This window comes from Gasterosteus aculeatus, chromosome 14 (genome assembly GCF_964276395.1).
Source record: "Gasterosteus aculeatus chromosome 14, fGasAcu3.hap1.1, whole genome shotgun sequence".
NCBI classification, from domain to species: Eukaryota; Metazoa; Chordata; class Actinopteri; order Perciformes; family Gasterosteidae; genus Gasterosteus; species Gasterosteus aculeatus.
In genome coordinates this window covers 16,566,703-16,588,758 of record NC_135702.1, presented here as the reverse complement: position 1 = coordinate 16,588,758, position 22,056 = coordinate 16,566,703, and the positions used below count along the sequence as shown (strand labels likewise).

General features: G+C 48.3%; 2 protein-coding genes across 3 annotated transcripts in view; one reads left to right on the top strand and one right to left on the bottom strand.

Annotated features, from left to right (window-relative positions):
• Positions 1-22,056, top strand: part of LOC120831945 (ras-specific guanine nucleotide-releasing factor RalGPS1) — a 34,488-nt gene that overhangs the window by 2,070 nt on the left and 10,362 nt on the right. Inside the window, 6 exon segments of the mRNA XM_040197898.2 lie at positions 1,656-1,739; positions 2,261-2,350; positions 3,810-3,902; positions 5,673-5,799; positions 21,737-21,874; positions 21,961-22,054. Coding sequence (XP_040053832.2) covers positions 1,656-1,739; positions 2,261-2,350; positions 3,810-3,902; positions 5,673-5,799; positions 21,737-21,874; positions 21,961-22,054 — 626 coding nt within the window.
• Positions 6,414-16,354, bottom strand: LOC120831947 (angiopoietin-related protein 2). 2 transcript variants are annotated; one of them, XM_040197902.2, is made up of 5 exons: positions 16,098-16,354; positions 10,782-11,683; positions 9,894-10,087; positions 8,026-8,296; positions 6,414-7,802 (listed from the first exon to the last, which is right to left on the bottom strand). In XM_040197902.2, the coding sequence occupies exons 1-5, from the start codon at positions 16,145-16,147 to the stop codon at positions 7,603-7,605; spliced, it is 1,617 nt and encodes a 538-aa protein (XP_040053836.1). In that variant the 5' UTR covers positions 16,148-16,354; the 3' UTR covers positions 6,414-7,602. The 2 variants fall into 2 exon arrangements, with proteins under 2 accessions (XP_040053836.1, XP_040053837.1); XM_040197903.2 differs by having other exon boundaries at positions 10,782-11,680; positions 16,098-16,281.

Below are 22,056 nucleotides of genomic sequence, written 5' to 3'. Positions count from 1 at the left end.
GAAATGTTTGTCCGTTCTTCTGAAGCTCAGTCCGATTGGATGGAGACGGTCTGTAAACGGCACATTTCAAATCTAGCCATAGATTTCCATCGGATTGAGGTGCTTTGATGTAAACCGTTCCATTGTAGCTCTGGCTGTGTGTTTAGCGTTTGCCGCCATCGGCGTGTATTGATTTAAATGAAAACGTTGATAAAACTCAATCCATCCATCGTCAAACGGCTTACCCTGCACACAGGGTTGTGAGGGGCTGGAGTCCATCCCAGCCAACTTAGTTATAGTCAGGGTTCATCCTGGACCGGTCACCAGCCAATCGCAGGGCTACGCAGAGACAAACAACCATTCACACTCACATTCACACACCTACGGGCAATTTAGAGTCACCAATCACCCTGATCCCCAGAGCATGTCTCTGGACTGTGGGAGGAAGCCAGAGAACCAGAGAGAACCCACGCAGACACGGGGAGAACATGCAGACTGCACACAGAAAGGCTGCTGGGCGGAGTGGAACCAGGACCTTCTTGCTGTGAGGCGACGGCGCTGACCACCACGCCGCCGTGCCGCCCCGATAAAACTCAATCACACTAAATAGTTACATGATAATCTTTAATAAAAAAATAGTTTCTCTAACTCGACCTCTTTACATTTCAGCTGAATCCTTTGTGTAAACAGTCCAGGTGTAAATCCACAGCAGTCACATTATGATGCGTTCAGGGTCTGTTTCATCGGGCGAAGGTTAATTATGAAGTGATCATCATGTGATCTCGTAAAATGTGTGTTGGTGAGAAACTTAAAGGAGACACTCAACATGAGTAGATATTAGCGATGTATTATGAGAAGTTTACACTAACTAAGCAGCTTATTTTGAATCAATGAAAATCTAATCTTGTAATCTTATTTGATCTGTGACTCTGATCCGATCTGAACCGGGACTTTTATGGATTATTGTACCACAATTTAAAAGTAATTTCCCTCAGATTCTACAAGTCCCCAAGAGTCTTTTTCCCTCCTCACAGAATGATTCCAGTCCTCCTGTTCAAATACTTGTAATACCTTCCCAGCTGTTGGCACTGGGCTGAACCCGGACCGGTTCCCCTCGGTCAGTCAGTGACTTTCCAGGCACTGCTCCCCCCTGAAGGGTTTCCTTCCTGCCACAGAATGCACTGAGACATTAGGGACCGGGGATTAGAAATGAACACATGCCGTCTATTCAAGTTCCTCCTCCTCTCCATCGTGGTCCTTTATGTGTAAGAAGAGGACTCCGCTCCGTCCTCCACGAGGCGAGCGAGTTTCCAGTGGTACACGGGATCCAAGACCAGGGTTAAGACTCTATGACCCCGTCTGACCCTTTCTAATGATGCACCTTCCACGTTGAGCCAGGAAATGAACACTTGGTGTCGCTTGGCAAATATGTCAAGAATGAAAAGCGTCTTTAGGAGACACGCTGGTCAGTTTTCTCAAATTAAAACTTGTTTTGTATTCTCTCTGTGGTGCGTCCCGGTACTACAGCCGAGTTATGTTGAGCGTTCATGAGAACGAATGAGCACATAAGGGCTCGTCAAATGTCAGACGCCTCTCATTCCCAATGCAAGTCAATGGTACTGCTCATGGGTACAGGTTCCTTTAGACGGGCGTTAATGTGCTGGTCTGCTTGGCAGGAGCTGGCCAGCTGCGGATGGATCGGGAAGGAGAAACACCGTTTGTCCCCTAATGTGGTGGCATTCACGCGCAGGTTCAACCAGGTACGTCAAACCTCCATGACTATAGTGTGAAATCCAGTCATTGAATCGGAGAGCGTGAAGCGTGTTGGGCCCAAGGATCTTCAGGCTGTTGCAGTGAGCCAACATCATCATTTGCTGTTATATGGGCAGAAGGTGGCGACGCTACAGTCAAGTTCTTTCCCTACTTGAGCTCAACCCAAGGAAGCTCGTGGATGGATTCCATTGCTGTTAGCTTCAACTACGGCGCTATGAATCACATTGACAGTACGTTGGTGGAAAATGGTGACGCGTTGCATCAGACCGCCACCGTCCGTCCTCCCCGGGCCACGTTGATAGAACCCAGCGTGACCCAGGACGAGGGACTAGACGTTGTCATGTGTCGTCCTCTTCCTACAAGTCCACGTCTGCTGTGTTTTCAAAACACATCTCAAGAGTTGATATTTCAGTTCTGATAAATTCACAGAAATGAAATGTCCGACATGGACGTTCTACATCTGTGCGGCTGTGATTCCACTTTCAACGTGTACCTTGTTGTGTTTCAGGTGAGCTTTTGGCTGGTAAGAGAAATCTTAACGGCCCAAACGCTGAAAATCCGAGCCGAAATACTGAGCCATTTTGTCAAAATAGCCAAGGTGAGTCGAAACACATTTCACAGTAACACACATAGGTTACTTATAGGTTAATAGGTTACTTATAGCTTCAGAACCAGAGGACTCAGTTGTTATGTCTGTTACTGTTCCAGTGGGATTTGTGTCACTGAGATGTTTGGTTATCCGACGTGGATACGTTTGTAGTAATGAACAGCTGGTGACGTGGTTTAAGTGTAGCTTTTTATTTATCATGGGCCACTGTCTGTTGCTTGTGAAGCAAAGAATCAATAACATCCTGTGAAGCTGCAGCATGAAGGAGCTGGCCAGGTACTTTATTACACTAAAAAAGGATTGATGGGGAAAGCAGAAACAAACTGAGCTGGAAATAATAGCAAAGGGAGCTTATTTTCCTCCCTGAGGTCAGAGTGCAGGATGGGAAAAAAAAAGAAAAACTATGCTATGACGTAATGTTCTTGACAATTTGCAAAAATATTGACGAGCGAGGCGAGACTAGTGAAACCGCACCTGGCTGCTCACAGACCAACGAAGTATCAGCAAATCCCGCCCCAGGACAGCTGATCGTAGGAGATGAGGGCTGCTGGGGAGGAATGTTGGGCTAGATCGCCTCTGAACACCCGTGTGTCCGTTCAACGGTCAACCCCTTGAAATATCCCAAACCCATGAAACATAGATGGGATTTGGAAAGGCTCGCAGAGGTCAGAGGTCAGAGCGATAGGCCACAGGTCCGCCAGGGATCAGGGCGGGTGAGGTAGAGGTTGTGAACCGCAGTCAACGCTCTCACACGTGTGCCAGAGAGAAAATTGGGCTGCTTGAGTTGTTCCTTCATGTATGTTGTGTTTGCATGTTAACGTTTTATGCCGAAGACAAGAATGCACACGTGATGGGGAATGTCCCAGACGCCAATAAACACGTCGAAGGTTGAGACACTTTCTCATTGAATTTAATGAGAAAATTTGTCCAAACCTTTGACCGGTACCTTGTATATGATGTCTGTAACTAATTACTTTAAACTGACTAAAACAGGCATGTATTGGATCATTATGTTCATATATATATATATATATATATATATGTGTATGTGTGTGTGTGTATATATATATATATATATATATATATATATATAATTATAGTGTAATCTCAATGGAAACAAGAATAACCGTTTTCTTTTTACAATTGAAAGTAAATTTCTGAGAAACTGAATATGCTGACATGGCTGAATAGAAGTAATACAGACACAAAGCTTCAGGCCCATTTTGTTTTCTATTACCTCACACACACACGTACCTTATTTATATGTTTAGTGATTAACTTCAAATGCCGCTCAGCGTAGTTTTTGGTGCATTTGTTAGGGACTATTTTCAGCAGCGGATGAATCCACAGCGGATGCTGAAGTGACTCTCACCCTTTTCACTGGACTAACTGGCCATGAGCGCACTGGGAGAAGCTGGTTGGGTGAGTGAGTATCTGTGTTTGTTCCCAGAAACTGTTGGAGTTGAACAACCTTCATTCCCTGGTGTCAGTGGTGTCTGCTCTGCAGAGCGCTCCCATCTTCAGACTCAGCAAAACCTGGGCGGTAAGACTACATGACAACTCGTTACCATGACTACCGCGCCACACCCGAAGGTCCAGGTCCTGCTCGGAACCCGTACATTGTTAACATTTCACAACGTGTCCGGTTTGCAGCTACCTGGCCTCTAGATATCATCCAGAACAAGCCAGTAGGGCCCAGTGTTTTCTCAACAAGCCGCATGACGGGGTTCATTCTGAACTTTGTAAAAAGAAAACGTGTAAAGTGAATGCAGAAATACCAACACATGGACGCTTTTATTATTCAAATAGGGTTTATGATTGGCCTATTTTCACCAATACCACGTCCAGCTGTTTCAGTCCGTGTCAGACCAATAGATCGCTTTATCTCGGGAGGAAAAGATTCCTGTGCTTGGCTGCAGAGCTCACTCGACCCTTGAAGACCAAAGTGCGTTTTTCCGGCCGGCACCAGAGTCTGATCACACCAAGGACCAAATGCTCCTAAACCAAGCTGGTGTGAAGGTGCTCTAAGACCGATGATGATGGTCGCCACATGAATGCATTGACAAAAACACCAAGGATGTTGGTCAGATTTGCGTGCAGTGGTGCTTCAGCATGAGTTGGATTTATAATAATAATAATAATAACGGGTCAGGAAACTTGTAGGTTTGAGGTGGATCAGAGCGGACGGCTATGACCGCATGTTTCGCTCTTAAGGGGCTCCGTTGGTTTTTTTCCTCTTCTCCAAACCGGGTCACAGATGGATGTTCGTGACCCCTTACAAGCCGTTTCCCCTGCAGGCCATTTGAGTGCAAATTGTCTGCTCCTGGTTTTAAGTTTTGAACATAAGGAGTTTTACGGTGCTGCATGAAAGACCATTAAAAGTGTTCATGCCGCTCACCGAGAAATCCTACAGGAAGGCTGACTGGGGCGGCTGTTGATGTACACAGAGACATTTGCTTTAATAATCACTCCTTGATCCCCCTTTTAATGCAAAGAGAGGGTTTGTAATAGCTGGCATGCCAACTTAAACTATAACGCTTTTAGAGCATGCTCACTTTTACACCTTTTAGTTTTTCAGCACCTTTTGGATCCAACCAAATTCTAAAGGTCTTGATTTGTATCTATTAGGATTATTGATCCGATCACTTCTGCGGTTTAACTATATATATATAATAAATATAAATATATATATAAATTATACTCGGAATGTGAGTTTTTCTTTCTGGTGTGATTCAGCGGCCGGGTCTCGAGTTTTTCTTTAGTACAGCTGATGGAAACCAACACCACTTAGTGCCCGAGCCAAAGTATTGGCTCACATATTGGCAGAAAAGAATAAAACTGGTTTTGCCAGATGAGTGTGAGTTGCTCCGGACGAGCTCCTCTAAATCAGTGGTTCTCAACTGGTCTGGATCCAGGACCCACCATCACCCCTTAATGACAAGATAGAGACAGTATGGAGACAGAATACGTATTCCAACACAAAAACAAGTTTCATGAAAAAACAAAACGGCCAGCTGGTAGCGATGCTAGAGCTTTTTTTTTTTTTTATTATTCTAATTTTTATTTTCCCAGGCAAAGGCAAAGACCCATTAAAAACCCATTAGACCCACCAGTTGAGAATCACTGCTCTAAATCACTGTCCATGAACTGGGCCAAAATCCGACCAAACGGGAACATCTGGCGAGAGGCAGAGAGGTAGCAGCTACAAAGGCTGCAGGTGGTGCCACAGACTGGGTCAGATGTGACGTCTGTGCTTCGCACTGAGTAGCTGCAATCAAATGTGTGTGTGTGTGATGCTTCTTCTTTGCTGTAGCTGATCAGTCGGAAAGACAAGGCCACATTCGAGAAGCTCAACTATCTGACATCCAAGGAGGAGAACTACACCCGCATGAGAGAATACATCCGCTCGCTGAAGATGGTGCCCCGTATCCCATACCTGGGTAAGTCCTCCGTCCGTGGTCCTTGCTTCATGTTGTCTGTCTCAGGCCTGACTATATGCCTTGTTGTTTAACTTTAGAGGGTAGAATACATTGTGCGTTTCCACAGAAGCTCTTAACATGTGGAGTTGTGTACCTTCACATGTTTGGCTGCATGGTCCATGATTTGGGTCCAGAAAGGGCTTGAACACCAGAAGAACTTCATGAGAGAATCTTTTTCTTTTCTGTTTCTCATGAAAAGTGTGTATGACGTGTGGAAAACGCACAACTCACAGACTTCATCGGACTCTGAGCTTTCCAGAAGCTTTTTTGAACCTTTTCTGTCCACGTTGAATTAGATTCAGGTCTTCTGTTTGGGGGCAGCGGCTCCACTGAGTGCACTTTATTACTACTCTGAATGGTAGTGTTATCAATAAGTCCTTATAATAATATTCTTGACTAGATGGTGATTAAGTGCAGGAGGCATCATGGTCTCTTGAGTATCAATTAAAAAAACTCCTTTTCACACTTTATCCAATAACTGATGAGCCGCCAAAAGAAGATGACCGGCTGTTTTCAAGTTGTTGCAGTTATGAGGTTGTGATGGGAACCGATTAGAATGAGATCAACAAGACGCGCAGAGTTCTACATATTTATTGCGAGGTTAATAACATAGACTATAAAAAATAATTTGAATGAGACTGCATATATATACACAGAATACCTGGTACATACTGATTCTGCACATTGATGCAGTGACAACATTTCCAACAGACCAGGGCGCGTTGGTGGGTAGAGGGAATAACCTTTACTCTCATAACGTCGGGTGACTAAACGTACTGTAGTTCACTTGCTAAAACCGCTGTGAAATTGTATTTGTAAATCTGCTCCTCATTCAGTTACAGGGGGTCGTGAGGCCGTGGTTAACCTAAAGGACCTTTCATGGAGATCTGCCCGGTTTAGCTCCTGCAGTCCACCAATCCTGCGTGACAGGATATTTTATTTTCTAAATGGCAGACAATCGACTGGTACTTCCTTTGACCTATTGGGCTCCCTGGCCTAAAGTATGCACATCATGTGAAACCGCTAGTTAGAAAAATGACTAGGTCGAGTTAATCTGAGGTGTTTTTTCAGTCAGTCCAGCCTTTATGTGGAGCTAGCTTGGCTAATAATGACTTTAGTGTTCCATTAGGATTTTATGCTTGTTGATGTTCTTAAATTAAGTGATCAGGAGACCAATTGTTTACTATTGGCCATTCCAAATTTACTTACCAAATCTTAATATTTTTTTGAAGCTATATTGTGAATATAAGGCAACTGTAAAAGAAAAAAGAAAAAAAGAAGCAAAAACTAAAGGTCAAAATGATGTGTTTCTGTGCTTTTTGTGATGTAGAAACCCTCTGATAAAACCAATTCCCTTTGGAATGACTTTCCATGACTTGAAGCGTTGGACTTTAGCCTCTTTTTGGGCCTCTGCTGCAAAAATGGCGTGAACATACTAAAAATGCTCATTCTCTGCAACTACAAGGTCTGTCGGGACATTTTTTGCTGTCGGGATGAAGGAAAACGCACGAGTGGGATCCGATGTGTAAATATCTGTATATATGTTACTGTTTAAGAATAAATGGAGATGGCACACAGCAAAACATTTTAAAATTTCTGATTCTCCTATATAAAAAGCGCTTACATGGTATCCCTGCGCTTTAATACATGGAGATACCTTGTAAGTCATCCCAGCATGTGGACGGTATTTGGAGTATTTTCAAACTGAGTGCGCTTTGTAGCCAAGTCTCAAATCTGTCCAAAGGTGTGGGGCAACCACAGGTTTTAATGGAAGGTGTTTGCATTGGGTCTTATCATCATGGTCACTTTCTTCAGAGAATAAGCTCCTCCTCTGAACTCGGCCCAGTAGACGCCGTCCTGGTAGCGGCTGCGGTAGTGCCCACCGCGGTACCACACGCCGCTCAGGTTGGAGTGGGCGCAGGCGTTGTACCACCACCCTCCCTTCTGGTAGTGGGCACAGTTACCTGGAGGCACAAGGAATCAAATCAGACCAACCGGATTCGCTCTCTCCTGGGCCGGACACTGGAAAAGATCCGTATCGCAGAGGACTGAAAGTCCCCAGGCCCATGGCAGGCTTTACCACCAAGTGTATCAACGGCAGGAGCGGCGTTGTATGCAGCGTTCAGCAGGTGACATCCCAGCAGCGGTTAAGAAGGCCTCTGCTCTCTGGCGCCGCATCGTACTCACCCGCGTACACGTCGTGGTCCCGGTCCAGTGTAGTGAACTGCTTGCCGTTGTGCCAGGTGAGCGAGTCCCCGGCACTGCCGTGGTATCGGCCCACTCTCAGCCTGTAGAAGTCTAACTCCGACTCCACGCGGAAGCTGGCGTACTCGGCAAAGGTCTTGCGTCCGCTCCAGTCCTCCAAGGTCACCAGCAGTTTGTAGGTGCCCTGGTTGGTCAGCCAGTAGATGTTCTCCAGGCCCAACCAGTATTCGCCATCAATGTTTCCAAACCCTTGCTGTGAAGGGGGAAAGAAGTGGAATTAGTTGGGAGTAATCCATTCCTACTGTTCCTAACCCATGATTCAACGTTTTCCAAGAAAGCAGCAATTTCTCCTCCCCTTGGAGACAGCCGGGACCTTCCAACAACAAACCGCCCGTGTTTTGCAAGCATCTGGAAAGGCCTGTCATGTCGAAGGGAGAAGCCGGGAGCAATGCCATAATGGCAGGTCACGTTTAAGCTCCTCCCGCTCGGTGTATCTCAATCACTGGTTTCCATTACACCACACATGGGTGCAATCAGGAGGGAGTCCTCGGCTCTGCCAAACTCGAGTCTGTAATTGGCTTTAAGTGCATTGTTTTGTGCATTAAGGTTAGGTTGGGGACTGATTGGGTCTGAGGACAGCTTGGCAGTATTCCTCCCTGCTTTGGTCTAGAATCAAAAGTATTGAGAAAGAGTATCCATATTTAGATGTCCTCACTTAAGGCAACAAGATGGAAACTAAATGTCTCACCCCGTGCACCAGTGTTTATGGATCGTTTGGTGGGAAACACAGCATGAAGTCTGATCACTGCAAAACAATATGAGCATTTCATCCCATGCATTGGGTTTTGTTTAGTTCAGACTCGATAGATATGCGACTACGGGGAGTAACTTTATAGTTTTTAGGGGATGAGTCTTTGTTGAACGTTTGGAGCAACACGAGAGTCTGAAGAAACATTAGCAGAATAACAATCCCATCAGCCGCCGCTGTGATTTGTACATTAGCATGCTAACCCACTCAAACAGATTAGCATCATGTCGATGCACGAGAAGTCTACGAAACGCAGAACCTCGCTGGTGCGCAGTAGTAGGCAAGGCAATTTTATTTGTATAGCGCTTTTCATACGCAAGGCAGGCTCAAACGCTTCACATCATTTCATACAATAAAGTGAAAAACGGCAAATAAGATTTTAATTTTATCTAAATTGTTTAATTAAAGGCAGAGGTTAAAAGTCCAATGTAGGTAAAATTTAGCAGAAGGCGAAGCTGAACATAAGTTTTCAGTCTTGTTTTAAACGTGGTCAGAGTTGTTGCGTAGTAACTAAATGATGCTTTCCCATGATTTGTATTTACTCTGGGAATCACTAACAGATTGGTGTCAGATCTTAGTGATCTTGAAGGCTTATGTAGTGGAAGCATATCAGTGATATACTTTGGCCCTAGTAGTAGTAGAAAGTTAGGTTGACCACTGGTCACCCTCACCATCATAACTACGTAGTGGAAAGGGAGGAACCTAACTGGCAGAGATGGTACCTTCCATCTCGTGTGAAACGGTCATAATATTATAAATCCGTCTCAGCCGTGAAGTCAGCGACCATGTTGGCTGGCAACAATCTCTGCAAACGTTAATGTAGTCTGGTTGCAATTGCCAAAAAGAACATTGTAATTTCCAGTAATGTCACTTTCAATATGAGACGAAACTACCATATGGAAATTTTCACAAGTGCACAGAACGAGTGTGTGTGGTATAGAGAATTCATTGTGAGCCGGAGATGAAAATGCTAAAACATGAAACCCTTCTGCTGGGTAGAAGCCATATGGAACCTTATGATCTCAGCTGAGAGCTTCATTACCTTGTAGGTCTCCCAGTTTCTAAAGAAGTTTACTGAGCCGTCCTGACGTCTCAGAATGACACTCCAGCCGCCGGGGTCATGTCCCTGGTCACACCAAACCTGCATGAGTCGGTTGCCATTGTCTGGTTTTAGGAGGTACATGCCGCTGGTGGTGTATCCGGACTCCAGAGCCTCTAGACAGTCTTTGAAAGGACCTGCGGGAGAGATGAAATGCTCGCTAACAAAGCTGTGTACTGCTTTCATGACTGGCATTTATTCCCCCCAGATGGCAAAGGGATCCAGTGTAACATGTGCCAAATATGACAAATGCTTTCCAGTATTTGTGTTCCTAACCACAGAGGACATGTAACCGGCACATTTAAATGGTCATGTCTCATTATGCCTTTGAGTCCAGTAGTTCCTGGTGTCATCTGTCCGCTTACTGAAAAACTGTGTAAACGCACATCAGGGTATGGACGGGTCCACACTTCATACCACACGGGGTTCATATCATTTCTGACTGTTTTTTCTCTCCAACTGGAAACGTCTGTAAGCTCGCTGCTAATTCAGTTTGTGTATTTTTGGGCTGTGAGGAGAGGTTCTGCACAGTCGTGAGTTTGATTCCTGATTCTCCGGATTACGCTTCCTCCCACAGTCCAAAGACGTACTGCATGCCAAATACTAGCCGCGACTATCTGGTACAGTTCATATCCAGGTGTCAATATGGTTATATATTTAACACAGAGGCTAAAGTTAAAATGAACTGTTGCTAATTGCATCTCTGCGGGTATGAATAGTTCTGCCGTTATTTTCCCACAGTTTAGTAAAAACGAGGACCATGTGTGGCTAGAGTCCGCTGCAGTGACCAGCGAGGACCACATGGACGTGTCTGTGACGGCACGGACTTACCGGACGGCTCGCTGGTGAAGCCGTACGTCGCGCTGGGCACCGTGGCCAGCGGGGGGGGCAGCGCCTTGGTGTTCTGGTCGTTCTGTATCTCGTTGGTCATGGGGTTGTTGGTGTGGCGGGTGAAGGTGGGCGGGTGGTAGGGCCTGTAGCCTCCGGGGGACAGCGGCGGCATCTGTACGGCAGGCTGAGGGATGGCGGCGGGCCGCGGGCGGGCGGGCCGCGTCCTGTCCTGCACCACGGGCTGCTTTTGTCCCCCCCGCTGACACTGCTCCTCCAGCTGCACCAGCAGAGCGCTCTGGTTGTTTGCGAGCGCCGACAGGTGCTGGTACTTGTGTTCCAGGTCGCGGTAGCGCGAGGCCAGCCTCGCCATCTCGTGCGTGTGGTTGAGCGTGCGCGTCTCCAGCTGCGAGGCCTCCAGCGCCGTGTCTCTCTTGCGGATGATCTCGTGCAGCAGCTGCATGTAGAGCTGCGTCACTCTGGAGTTCATGTTGCGGCTCTCCTTGCGCAGGAGCTTGACTTCGTTGACCACCCCCCCGTCCACCTCCACCATCTGCTGCAGCGCTTCGATCTGCTGCCGCTGCTTCTGCAGCTCGCCGTTGAGCAGCTCCAGCTGCTGCTTGCTGACCCGGTTCTCCAGCAGAGCCTCGGGCTCCTTGGAGTTCACGCAGATGGCCCCGTGGCTTTTCTGCTGAGGGACGATGAAGGTGTAGGAGCATTTGTCCGTCTGGGCGGCTCCTTGGTCAACCACGGCCCGCTTCTGCCGCTTGGCCGCGTAGATGAACTCTCTTTCAAAGATCTCGTCGCTGTTCCCGATTTCCTGAGCGTCTCCCTGGAGAGACGACGCGGGTCCAGAGAGCAGCAGGAGCACCAGCAGAACCGCGACGGGGACCATCATAGTCCTGCTGCAGCCAAGAGTGGGCGAAGGATTATCATTAGTTGTCTCCTCCCATCGTCATGACATCATTCACTGGAGTAATACTGCGTTTCACCCAATATCTGCGCTGGATGATTATTCGCTCTTTTCCGTAGTGAGCTGTACCCAGCATGCAGTTTGGCGGGGTCATCTTTATAAATGTACAATTATTAGTCTTACAAATAGTGTGTGTCACCAGCTGTTGTGTGGTGGTGTTTTACCCCGTTAAGTTTGCCGCTTCTCGATGACGATGATCAGTATTTGGTCTCCGTGATATCTCTGAACTAATCAAATCAATCAACTCCAATACTGATGTCCATCATTTGTAGCACTGCGCCGGTCTAAACGATCACACTGCGATGAATTGCTCAGGCTTCCTCGTTTCCATTCTGTAGCCAAACTCGTGTAATATGCCGTCTGTGTGATGTCCGTCTCAGGACTTTCTCTGTGTTGGCGTTGACTTATATGCTCATTAACGTGGGGCTCTGAGCTAGAGATGACTCACTTAACCCGAATGATCAGGCATCATTCAATATACATATCAATTACATAAATAATAAAACCGTGTCTTTAAATATGACGCATTGTCTCTGTCATACACCAAATGTATTCTGGTTTGACACAAGAAGACATTGAAAAGTTCCCACTTACTCTGGGAAGTTGTGATTTCTTTTTGTTTACATTTAGATTGACTGATCAATTCATCAAATACCTGCTGAAACCAACTTTCTGAATATTTCAGTTTTTAGTGTCTGTGTGGCAAATGAAAATGACAGCAGCCATCCTATGCGTTCTCTGTGGTTCTCTGTCGCTATGTGGACTGCGTCGCTCCTCCAAGGAAACACCAGCATTCACTTAAGACTTTGACATCATAGGCACCTACTTTGGATTTAACGAATCCAACGTGTGTGACACGTCCGGCGTGAAGCTGTGAACATGGAAAGTGGATGGACGCAGCTGACGAGCTTAAAGAAATAATGGTGTTCAGTGTGCATTTTAATAGTGTGAGTCTGTTTCCAGCCCGTAATGTTAATGCACGCGGTGGTGATGATGGATGTGCCAGCTGTGGGAGAATCTGTGGATAAGCCATTTTTTCCATTTCATTTCTCGGCCCTGACGTCCTGTAAATGTCACATAACAATATTACACATCCCACAGTTAACTGTGCAGAATGATCGACCTCTTCTAAAGCCTGAGATGCTGCACAGTCCTGCTCTCTGCACTCGTTCACTCACACAGAGCGTTATGATCTGCTTGTCCTCGTTGGCAGATTGTCATGTGATCGGTCTCCTGCGTGGTTCGTGCTGCAGGGACGTTTCTGAGATGAATTGTTCATTTCCTGAACACAACGTAATCCATCCCGGAGCGGGAAGCTTCTTTGTGTCGCTTAGCTTCTCCTCGGGGTGCGGTGTCGCTTATTAACGCTGAGCGATGACTCGCACAACGCGCTCTAGAATCTGTTGCTTCTGTGTACAGCGACTCTGATTGTCCGTATCGTGTTGCGTCGAATGAGCCTCTTCAGAGCAACGTTATATTAAAAATAAAAACAAAACCACTGAGTCTCGAATAAAGATCAGGTTGGGACTCATTATACAGTTCGGATCAGGCCACAAAGCTGAACGTTAACTTCAAATGTGGGTTAATTAACGTAAACTAAAAACATCCTGCTTATCTAGTTTTACTGGTTCAGCAACGAAACCACTACGGTGTCGAGCTCCGGCCTCGTGGCTGAAGGCCGAGACTCTGTCTCTGTCCACATGGCTGCATCTCATTCGTGTCCACATGAACCGGGACCCGAAACGATTGGAAAAACAACCGGTCATTTGTGTCCATCGTGCTGGACCAAAGCTCCCCAGATGCATTACCAAGGCAGGTGTGCGGAGACAGGGAGGTCAGTCCGTGGCTACAATGTGTCGGGGCACCTGTCGCCTCTCACACCGCCATCTGCCACCACCACACGGAGGACTAACGCAGCCCTCTGCTGCAACTCTCCGTCTCTTTGTCACCATGTCGGTTTCTGGCACCCCTTCCTTCACACACACATGCACACCCAGTAGGAACAGTTGCCACGGTGACGCATGTTGGTTGCCGGACATAAAGGCCATGACCGGCACGGGGGGACACACACACACACACACTCGATTGAACTCGCTAAATGAACAACTTAAAGTACGTAAATGGTCTGAGTCCTTCCATTAGTGTCTTCAGTAGAAGTATCCGTCATGAGTGGAGCAGAGGTGTCCTCCCTGCAGCTTTGTATACAACAAAGGAAGCATCCTCAATGAAGATGAAAGGTGTGTAGTTTTTTTGTAAAACGTGTCTGTTCCCGTTTAGTTTGTCTCGCACTCGGAGGTCCGCCTGCAACTCGTGTGTCCGTTGCCAATAGTTCACCGTTATTCAATCCGTCCTCACGCAGCGGTCAACTGGCAGCCGTCACTCACAGCGAGTAATCAGGGGAGACGTGTCCTCATGCAGCCGACTGCGATGCACAGGCCCGTCTGTAAAGCCTGCTTCAGATCCACCAGGCGAAGGGCGGGAACCCTTAAATATGACCAAGCACCTTTCAGACGCCCCGAACTTATCAGAGAGCTCAAAGAACGACAGGTTAGCAAATGTGATATAAACATGAACACCCCCAAGCTGTCCCACGTGCAGCCCAACACGAGTAGCTTAGCCTGGTTTGGCCCGGGTGACCAGACGTCCTCTTTTACCCGGGTGCATTTTTTAGGTCTGGAAAAGAGGAAATGTCCGGGTAACAGAGTGTGTTGCACTTGATGTTTGACTGCGTTTGGAAAACTGTTGACTTGCTGGTTTGTCATAAACAAAGTAAGCGAACAGGTTTCGCTAAGTTTAGCCGCTAGCAAGACCTCTCGTTAGCGGCGTTGACAACCTTGTTGTAGCACGCTTGGACATGGATGCCAGTATTACGCGCTCTTGGGTGTAATGTTGTGAGCTGGAGGGAGGAGGAAGGGAGGTGTTGTCGGGTGAAGCTACAGCCGACGGGGTGTAAGTTACGCTTCGTGCAGCGAATCGGGTCAGATGGTTGGAGATGAACCAGCACAGGGTTTTTTTTAGCGTAATGCTACGTTTGCACCCAACGTGACGCGAACGCGTCTAATCAAAAACTCTATATAAGCTCCGCAGGACTCTCAGGGTACATTGTGGTCCGTTCACGTGTATCGCGTATTTGCGACTGAGAGGGCGTGGTTTACCCCCCTGAAACACTTGCTCATGCTTCTGCGTTTTCAGAGAGACTCAAGGAGTCCCTTACGTGTCCCTTGCGTGTCCCTCGAGTGTCTTTTCACACCTTCTTGTGTGCGTCGACCCATTTTTCTCGACTAGCGTCTAAAGCGACGCAGCCTCCTGCAGCACCAGGCTGTGATTGGTCCGCTGACTACGTCTTTTACAGAGTCTCACGTCTCCGTTTTCACAGCACAACACGGCCGTTATTAAAAGGAAGAACGTTTACCAGAGAACGGATCAGATTGAAGAGCTTTTAAATATGAGCGCTTGTACAAGCCGTCATTGGCGGACTATGAGGACGCCGGATGGCCTCTGATTCATGGAGGGAGATCTCCACCAACGAGGGGGACAAAGTCGTGGAGGAAAATACGGGACAAATGTGTCCGTGATGAAAAGCAGCAGTGTGGATGCACGGGGCAATAAAGTCTATGATCAATATATAAAGCAACCAACTACTTCCACACACAAAGACGTGACTCGCAATAAAGGTCCGAGGATGTATCGTACAGCTCGGGATGCTGCTGTCTGCAGGTCGTCAGTGACGACTGGGAGCATCTCGGCGCTGATAGGCTATCGCGCCGCAGCGTCACGGCGTTTAGTCGCCAAAGATGCAATATTTCAACTTTTGCATTTGCTGCGTTTGGGCGTTTGACGCGACTTCGCCCGAAAGTAGTGGCACCGTAGTGGCACCGGTAGCTCTGCTGGCCCCGAGCCGTCTGCAGGGCGAGTCGCTCGTCTGCGAGCCGCGTGTGGAGATGCAGTCAAAATGTTCATGTCACTAAACACGGAGCAATGCACATGCATGCTGGGAAATCTACTAGTGCGGTAATAATGGACCCGAGCGAGTCACTTTGAGGGAAGTTTTCCTTACTTTATTTGTGATGGAACCTTTCATTTAACCAGATAAGTTGATTGCAAACGAGTTCTCGGTGATTACGGAGACCTGACGTACTTTCACAGAACGACCTGCAGTCAGAACAAAGTCACACTGTGCAGCAAATCCTTTTCTTATCATATGTGCCGAGCTTAAAACTGTGAATAATAATATGCACATAAGTCTTTCTAGTTCCCCACATATAAAGCATGCGGTCAGATGGAGGCTTGCTGGTACGACAGTCTTCAGTGTGTTGCATTTAATGTCCCATAATGGCTCCACTCACCTCCACTTGTCTGTTTCCTTACGCTTCCTCCCTGCTCGGTCTCTCCTCATTTCCTCCAGCTTCGTGCGTTGTTCTGTCAGAGGAACGTCCTCATAATGTTCCCGTTACCTGCTCGCACAATGGATTCTCCGAGGAGCATAAGGCTGTGATGACGCCTTTACTCCGTCTCCACGTGTCCAATCAACGGCTCATCTGCTGCAGAGCATTTGTCTCCCTGCGTCTCGTCCTCCCGCCGACTCGTCCTCCCTCCGTCTCCTTGCCATCACAAGTGAGGTCTCTTTTTCTCAAAGTAATTGAGCAGTAAGCCGTGGCGACGCCCCTTTTGCCCCTCCCCTCCCCCTGCAGGGAAACCCCCCCCACCCCACCTGCATATCTAAGCCCTCCTCCTCCCACACGATGAGGTCTGACCGGCGCAGCGAGGTCACGGGTTGGACGCTGCTCTCTGAGGGACGCCACTGGGGACAGAGGTGGTTACTCTGCGTCTTCTACGGCACCAACGCGTCCGTGGTGTCGAGGAAAGAACTTGGCCGGCAGCGTTTCTGAGCCCTCTCCTGAACTTGACAACGCGGTTCTCACATTACCGGTCTGAATAAATGTTGCTTCAGGGGAAGCAAAGCTTGCACATAATGCGAGCGTCCTCCAACAAACGTCCCCCGGGGCGTCGCGGCGCTTGTGGATGTGGTTTTTCTACTGTTGGATAATGGTATCTGTGCTTGTGTGAAGACGAGTGAGGTCAGCAGCCACTTGATAGCGGGACGGGTGCTTTACGACGCATGTGCGGTTCCGTGTCTCGCTACCGGACGGGCCCACAGCCGGAGCTTCCACCGCTCCTCCACCGCTCCTCCACCCACTCACAGGGCTGCGGGCTGAAGGTGGGGAGTGATTCCCGCTCTACGTGGATACTCTGTGTTTCTGTTCAGGCTTTGGCTGGAGTTTGTTATGTTGTCATAGTGATTTGACTGGTTACATAAAAGCTGACCAACCCTTCTCAGCGAACATCCACAGGCTTTGTGTTTGCTTGCGTGTTGTGTGATCGGCTTTCATCCCCGGATTAAAAACAAGCCGACGCGTCTCCGTCGTGGTGACTCCCTCCTCTGGGGGCGGCGGTGCTCATGTCGACCTGCGCCGTCACTTTTCATTTGTCTTCAGAAGATTGTTTACACATTTTCGTCTTTTCAAAAGTCAACATTGAGTTTGACAAAAGGAACCCAAGAGGCTCGACGGCGGCAGATTAGAATCCGGAACGGAAACCCGATGACGTCCATTTAAGTGCGGTCACGCAGCGCGGAAGCGGAGCACATCCAGATGCAGCAGAGCGCGACGGGTTCCTTCCTTCGTCCGAGTGTGTGTCCCGACAAAGGGACCCGGGACCTTTTGTGTCCCGTGTTGAAAGGAGGACGTGTCCCAGCCCGTGACGTCTCCTCCATTCAAGTCCCTCAGTCTGACCTCTAGTTACAGTTGCTGTGCATGAAAGTAATACAGTAAATATACGTGAAGTTGCTGGAACACTAGTCCCCATGTAGTGGTCATGTGACTGTTGTTAAGATGCGTATCATAACCTTGTGGTCGGCGAGCTTATTGAGCGCTCTGGCTGGAGTCGGAGCGCCGAGGACACGGGAAGCTGCACAGCTGCAACGCATTACCAGGGTGACCTCATCGGCAGCATTGTGCACAGGCACTGGTGTTGTGTTATGCAGATGTAATGTTTGGGTCCGAGCTGCCAGCGCAGCTGACCTCACGGACAGCAGTGTGATTTTGGGTGTAGCGTGGAGGAGCAGGCAGCCGGCTGAGGACGCGATTCAGCCCATTGGAATTAGGTTTGTCATTCCTGGACGTTTTCTTCTTTTAAACCGCAGCGTGTCAGTTGATTCTCCTTCATAAGGAGTCATGTTGCCGTGTCAGCGACATGCCGGCTGGCTGGTGGGCCTGAAGTGAAGTTTCTCATCACTGCCTGATGCTTTCCATCTCTTCCTGCCCTCATCAGTGGAGCTCCTCCACGTCCTGTACACCTGGCCGTGCTGCCTGACGCGCTCTGTGCTGGTAGCTAGTCCCCTGACCCCCGCGCCCTGCCCTTTGACCTCCGCTGCCCGACCCAGGCTTGGCCGAGTGTCATCCGTGCGGCTCACCATACGAGGTATCCGCGGGTGCGTTGGTGAAACGACGAGCCGGGGGGGGTGTTTAGAATATGTGAGTGACCACAGTTCTAGTTGGTCTGCAGTGCTGTCCTTGGTTCTGGACCAGCAGATCTATAATGTTCTATATCTACAGCGGGGGGGTTATTACTAACAAATAAGAAGCATTTCATGAAGCGTTGGCTTGCTGCAGGTAAACTATTGGATCTGCCCCAGATGTTAAATTGACAAAGTCAGGTGATGTGTAGATGAAGAACAGGACTCAGGACCCAGGAGACACGTGTCCAATGTGGAAGCAAAGGTCAACAATGCTTTGTTTACATGTGTAAGTAACTCATCAGACTTAATCAGACATCGACTAAAACACTTTGAATATTTACTTGCTCCTCTGAACTCATTTTCATAATCTTCCTGTGTGTGTTTTTATTCCCTCCCGGTTTCCCTTCTTGTCGACAGATACAATATGCATCACATTCTACGTGGTCATCACAACCCAATATTTGGTTTCGTGGGATTTGTTGACCGTTTGAAAAGAACGAGACTACATGGCGGCTTGTTGAGCTGGTGGTCGCACGCAAACAACGTGCTGCATCATTAAGAACAGCGGTAATGTCGTCATGTATGTCTGTCTGGGAAGGCTATGGAATTTTAGATTAATAGCAGACCCCACATGACGCACCTACACACACACACACACACACACACACACACGCACACACACGTGCTTGTTGCCCGATGCAGAGAGCAGCCGGCTGCACCAGGACGGCCCTTTTGAGCGCTGCAGCGCATCACAACCTTCAGTATCGTCATGTGACCAACACGCACAACGAAACATTCTACATCTGATTCACTTCAACAAAGCTTATTCAATTTGTAAAAAGTTTGAAAGAATATACTGTTTGCCAAAATGAAATCTAAATCTAAATTTGTGGTAGGCACAACGTTTGAGATCAAAGTTTGTACCACAGTAATTAAATTACTTTAATTTGTTTGATTTTCATTTGGGCATTTTGTCGTTGTGCTATAAATACCAGTCAAAGGTTTGGCCCGACTGTGAGAAATACTGAAAGTTAGTGTGATATCGACATGCATTATGATGGTCTAGATGTGTCATGAACATAGTGTCAGTATTCAACGATATAAGAACTATCTGTTCATGAGCACATGTATAGTTGGATACCAAGTGTTAGCGTTTCTTAATCTCCTAATTTATTGGGAAAATGAACACGTCCACCTGCATGTCCACTTGTCCCCTCTGGCCTTTTCCAAAGCCCCATCTCCATGCACGTCCCATCGAGTCACTGTGGGCGTATTCTGGTCCCGGGTCTGCAGATCACTTGAACCCCCGCGTGTTCCTGTCTGCCCCCTCGGGTCTGGAGGGGGAAGCAGGCTCAAACATCTTGAAGCCCTTTTCAGGATGGAGGCTCAAAGTGGCTCCGTGACGACGGTCTGTTGGCCCCCCGACTCTAACGGGAGGATTTGAGGTTTATGTGGTTGCAGGATTAACTTATCAGAGTGACGGCTGATTCACTGGGTGGAATCTTTCCTGCTGGGGAGCCATCGTGCTCCTGCAACTCTCCCATCGTGTTGTCAACTCCACATCATTTCCCTTCACACATGTGGGGGTTCAGGTTGGTTTCTGGTGCCGAGCGGAAAGGCTCCACATGGAGTACAGGGTGGAGGTGGATGGGTCCAGCACCCAGTGGGGAAACGTGACACCGCTGTTCACTTTAACTATTTCAAGCCAAACAACAAATGAAGCTCTTTAAGCCGGTTAGATGCATTGCTTTCATCATCTTGGCCTGATATCAGCGCGTTGGAGGCGTATCTAGTGGGTCCATGACAGATCAACAAACCCCCACAGGAAGAAATGATGTCACGGGGATTTGACCAGAGAAGCTCCACGACCCGAATCCCTCACAGACGAGAGCGAGCCTCCACGTGGGCTCCGTTGGTCCCCCTGCACAGCCAGAGGAGATTGCCATGGACCACAAGATGAGCAGCACGAGAGCAAAACCTCAGCTAAAATGTACACGATGCTTCTGTCCTTAATTAACCGTTAATGATGTGAACCAGCCTGTCACACCCTGCTGCTCACGCAGCCCTTTAGTGTCTGCCGGGACGTACCGCCTCTTAACCAACTCCAGGTGACGCTGGCGTCCCCGACACACACGTGGGATCCGCTCACGGCTACTGTTGGTCCCCCCGCCGCCTTCATCTGCTCGCCGTGAGCCGGTTGCTTACTGCTGATGGACGGATGGGCTCATGCGACCTCAGCAAGGTCTTTTTCTCATCCTGGGACCGGGTTTGAGGTTTGGGACGGACCACACGCTCCCCTCTGAGGACCCGGTTCACTGGTCACATCTCAATGCAGTGTTTATATCCGTCTGTTTATCCTTCGGCCACCATGAACGCTGCTATTCAGACCGAATGCAGCTGCACAAATGATCATAAGTGGTTGTTAAAGTCCTGCAGTAACACAAATGAGCAGTTAGTCGTCGGCCCTGTTTTTTTACGGGCGTTTTCCAGCTCTGGATTCAGGGGAACAAATTGATGTCGTTAACATCGCAGGCAGGATTCGTTTCCCATAAACACATCGTGCAGCGTGGTGCCGCAGCGTGGGCACAACCTGCTTACTGAAACACACGCTCCACGTCACCCGGGTCACAGCGTCCCGCCGCCCCCCCCCAAGCCGCCCTCCTCACCGCCGCCGAGTTTCCAGTCTGGTATTTAGTAACCGTTACAGGGTAATTAAGACAAATTGTAGGAAAGTCGTTGACTCGGCAGATGTTTTCCAGGTGACTCTCGACACGCGCGCTCTGCTTTTTCCTCCGTTAAAAGACGCCAGAATCCGACTGCCCTTCAATGACCAGTTGTTCCACTTCATTCCCTTTGAACCCTGAACGAGATTCCTTGGCAGATCCAAGCGCCCAAAGTTAAAATCCAAACCATTAATCAAAGGTTCCGATGTATATTCATGAAATGATACAGTAGAATCTTTGCTGTGTTCATATTCAAGTGTTTCCACTTGTTGTGTTTGTTACATTTTAATTGAGTGGGTTCTTCACACATGGACACAGCATTGAGTCCATTTAAATGCTTTTAATAAGCCAATCATTCACTGTAATGTCAAACCTTAAACCGTTTAATAGGGATTCTCTTGCTGTGACTGGTGGAAAAGTGTTAAACCGTTAGTTGTGTTTCCCCCATCAGGTGGAAGCCTTTCATTCCCCAGAGGAACACAAGTGGCCCCGTTTCACTTCTGACTGCGATGCTTTTCTTGTCGTTAGACGTTAGACGCCGCGGTTCTGTAATTCCTCATACGTGAACCAAGAGGCTCGTTAGGGTTCAGAAAATCGATTGTTTGAGGTCGGGTCGGCCTTTGAGCAGCCGAGAGCCTGACTTCAATCATCGGGTTACTTTGAGCTGCCGGGGGCATCCCAGGATCGGGGGCCCCACTAGTGCTCCGGAGTGGGTGCTGAGGGGTCCCTGTGCTGTCTCCTGCAGGGATCTACCTCTTGGACATGATCTACATCGACTCGGCCTACCCGGCATCGGACAGCATCCTAGAGACGGAGCAGCGGACCAATCAGATGAACAACCTTCTGAGGCTCATCTCCGACCTGCAGATGTCCTGTAACTACGGTAAAGAACCCGCTGAGCGGGTGTGAGGCGCCGATTCGTCCTGCGTCCCTCTCGTTGTACTTACGTCCTCCCTTTTGTTCCTCCAGATCACTTGGTCACGCTGCCACATGTCCAGAAGTATCTGCTGTCCGTCCGCTACATAGAGGAGCTGCAGAAGTTTGTGGAGGACGACAACTTCAAGT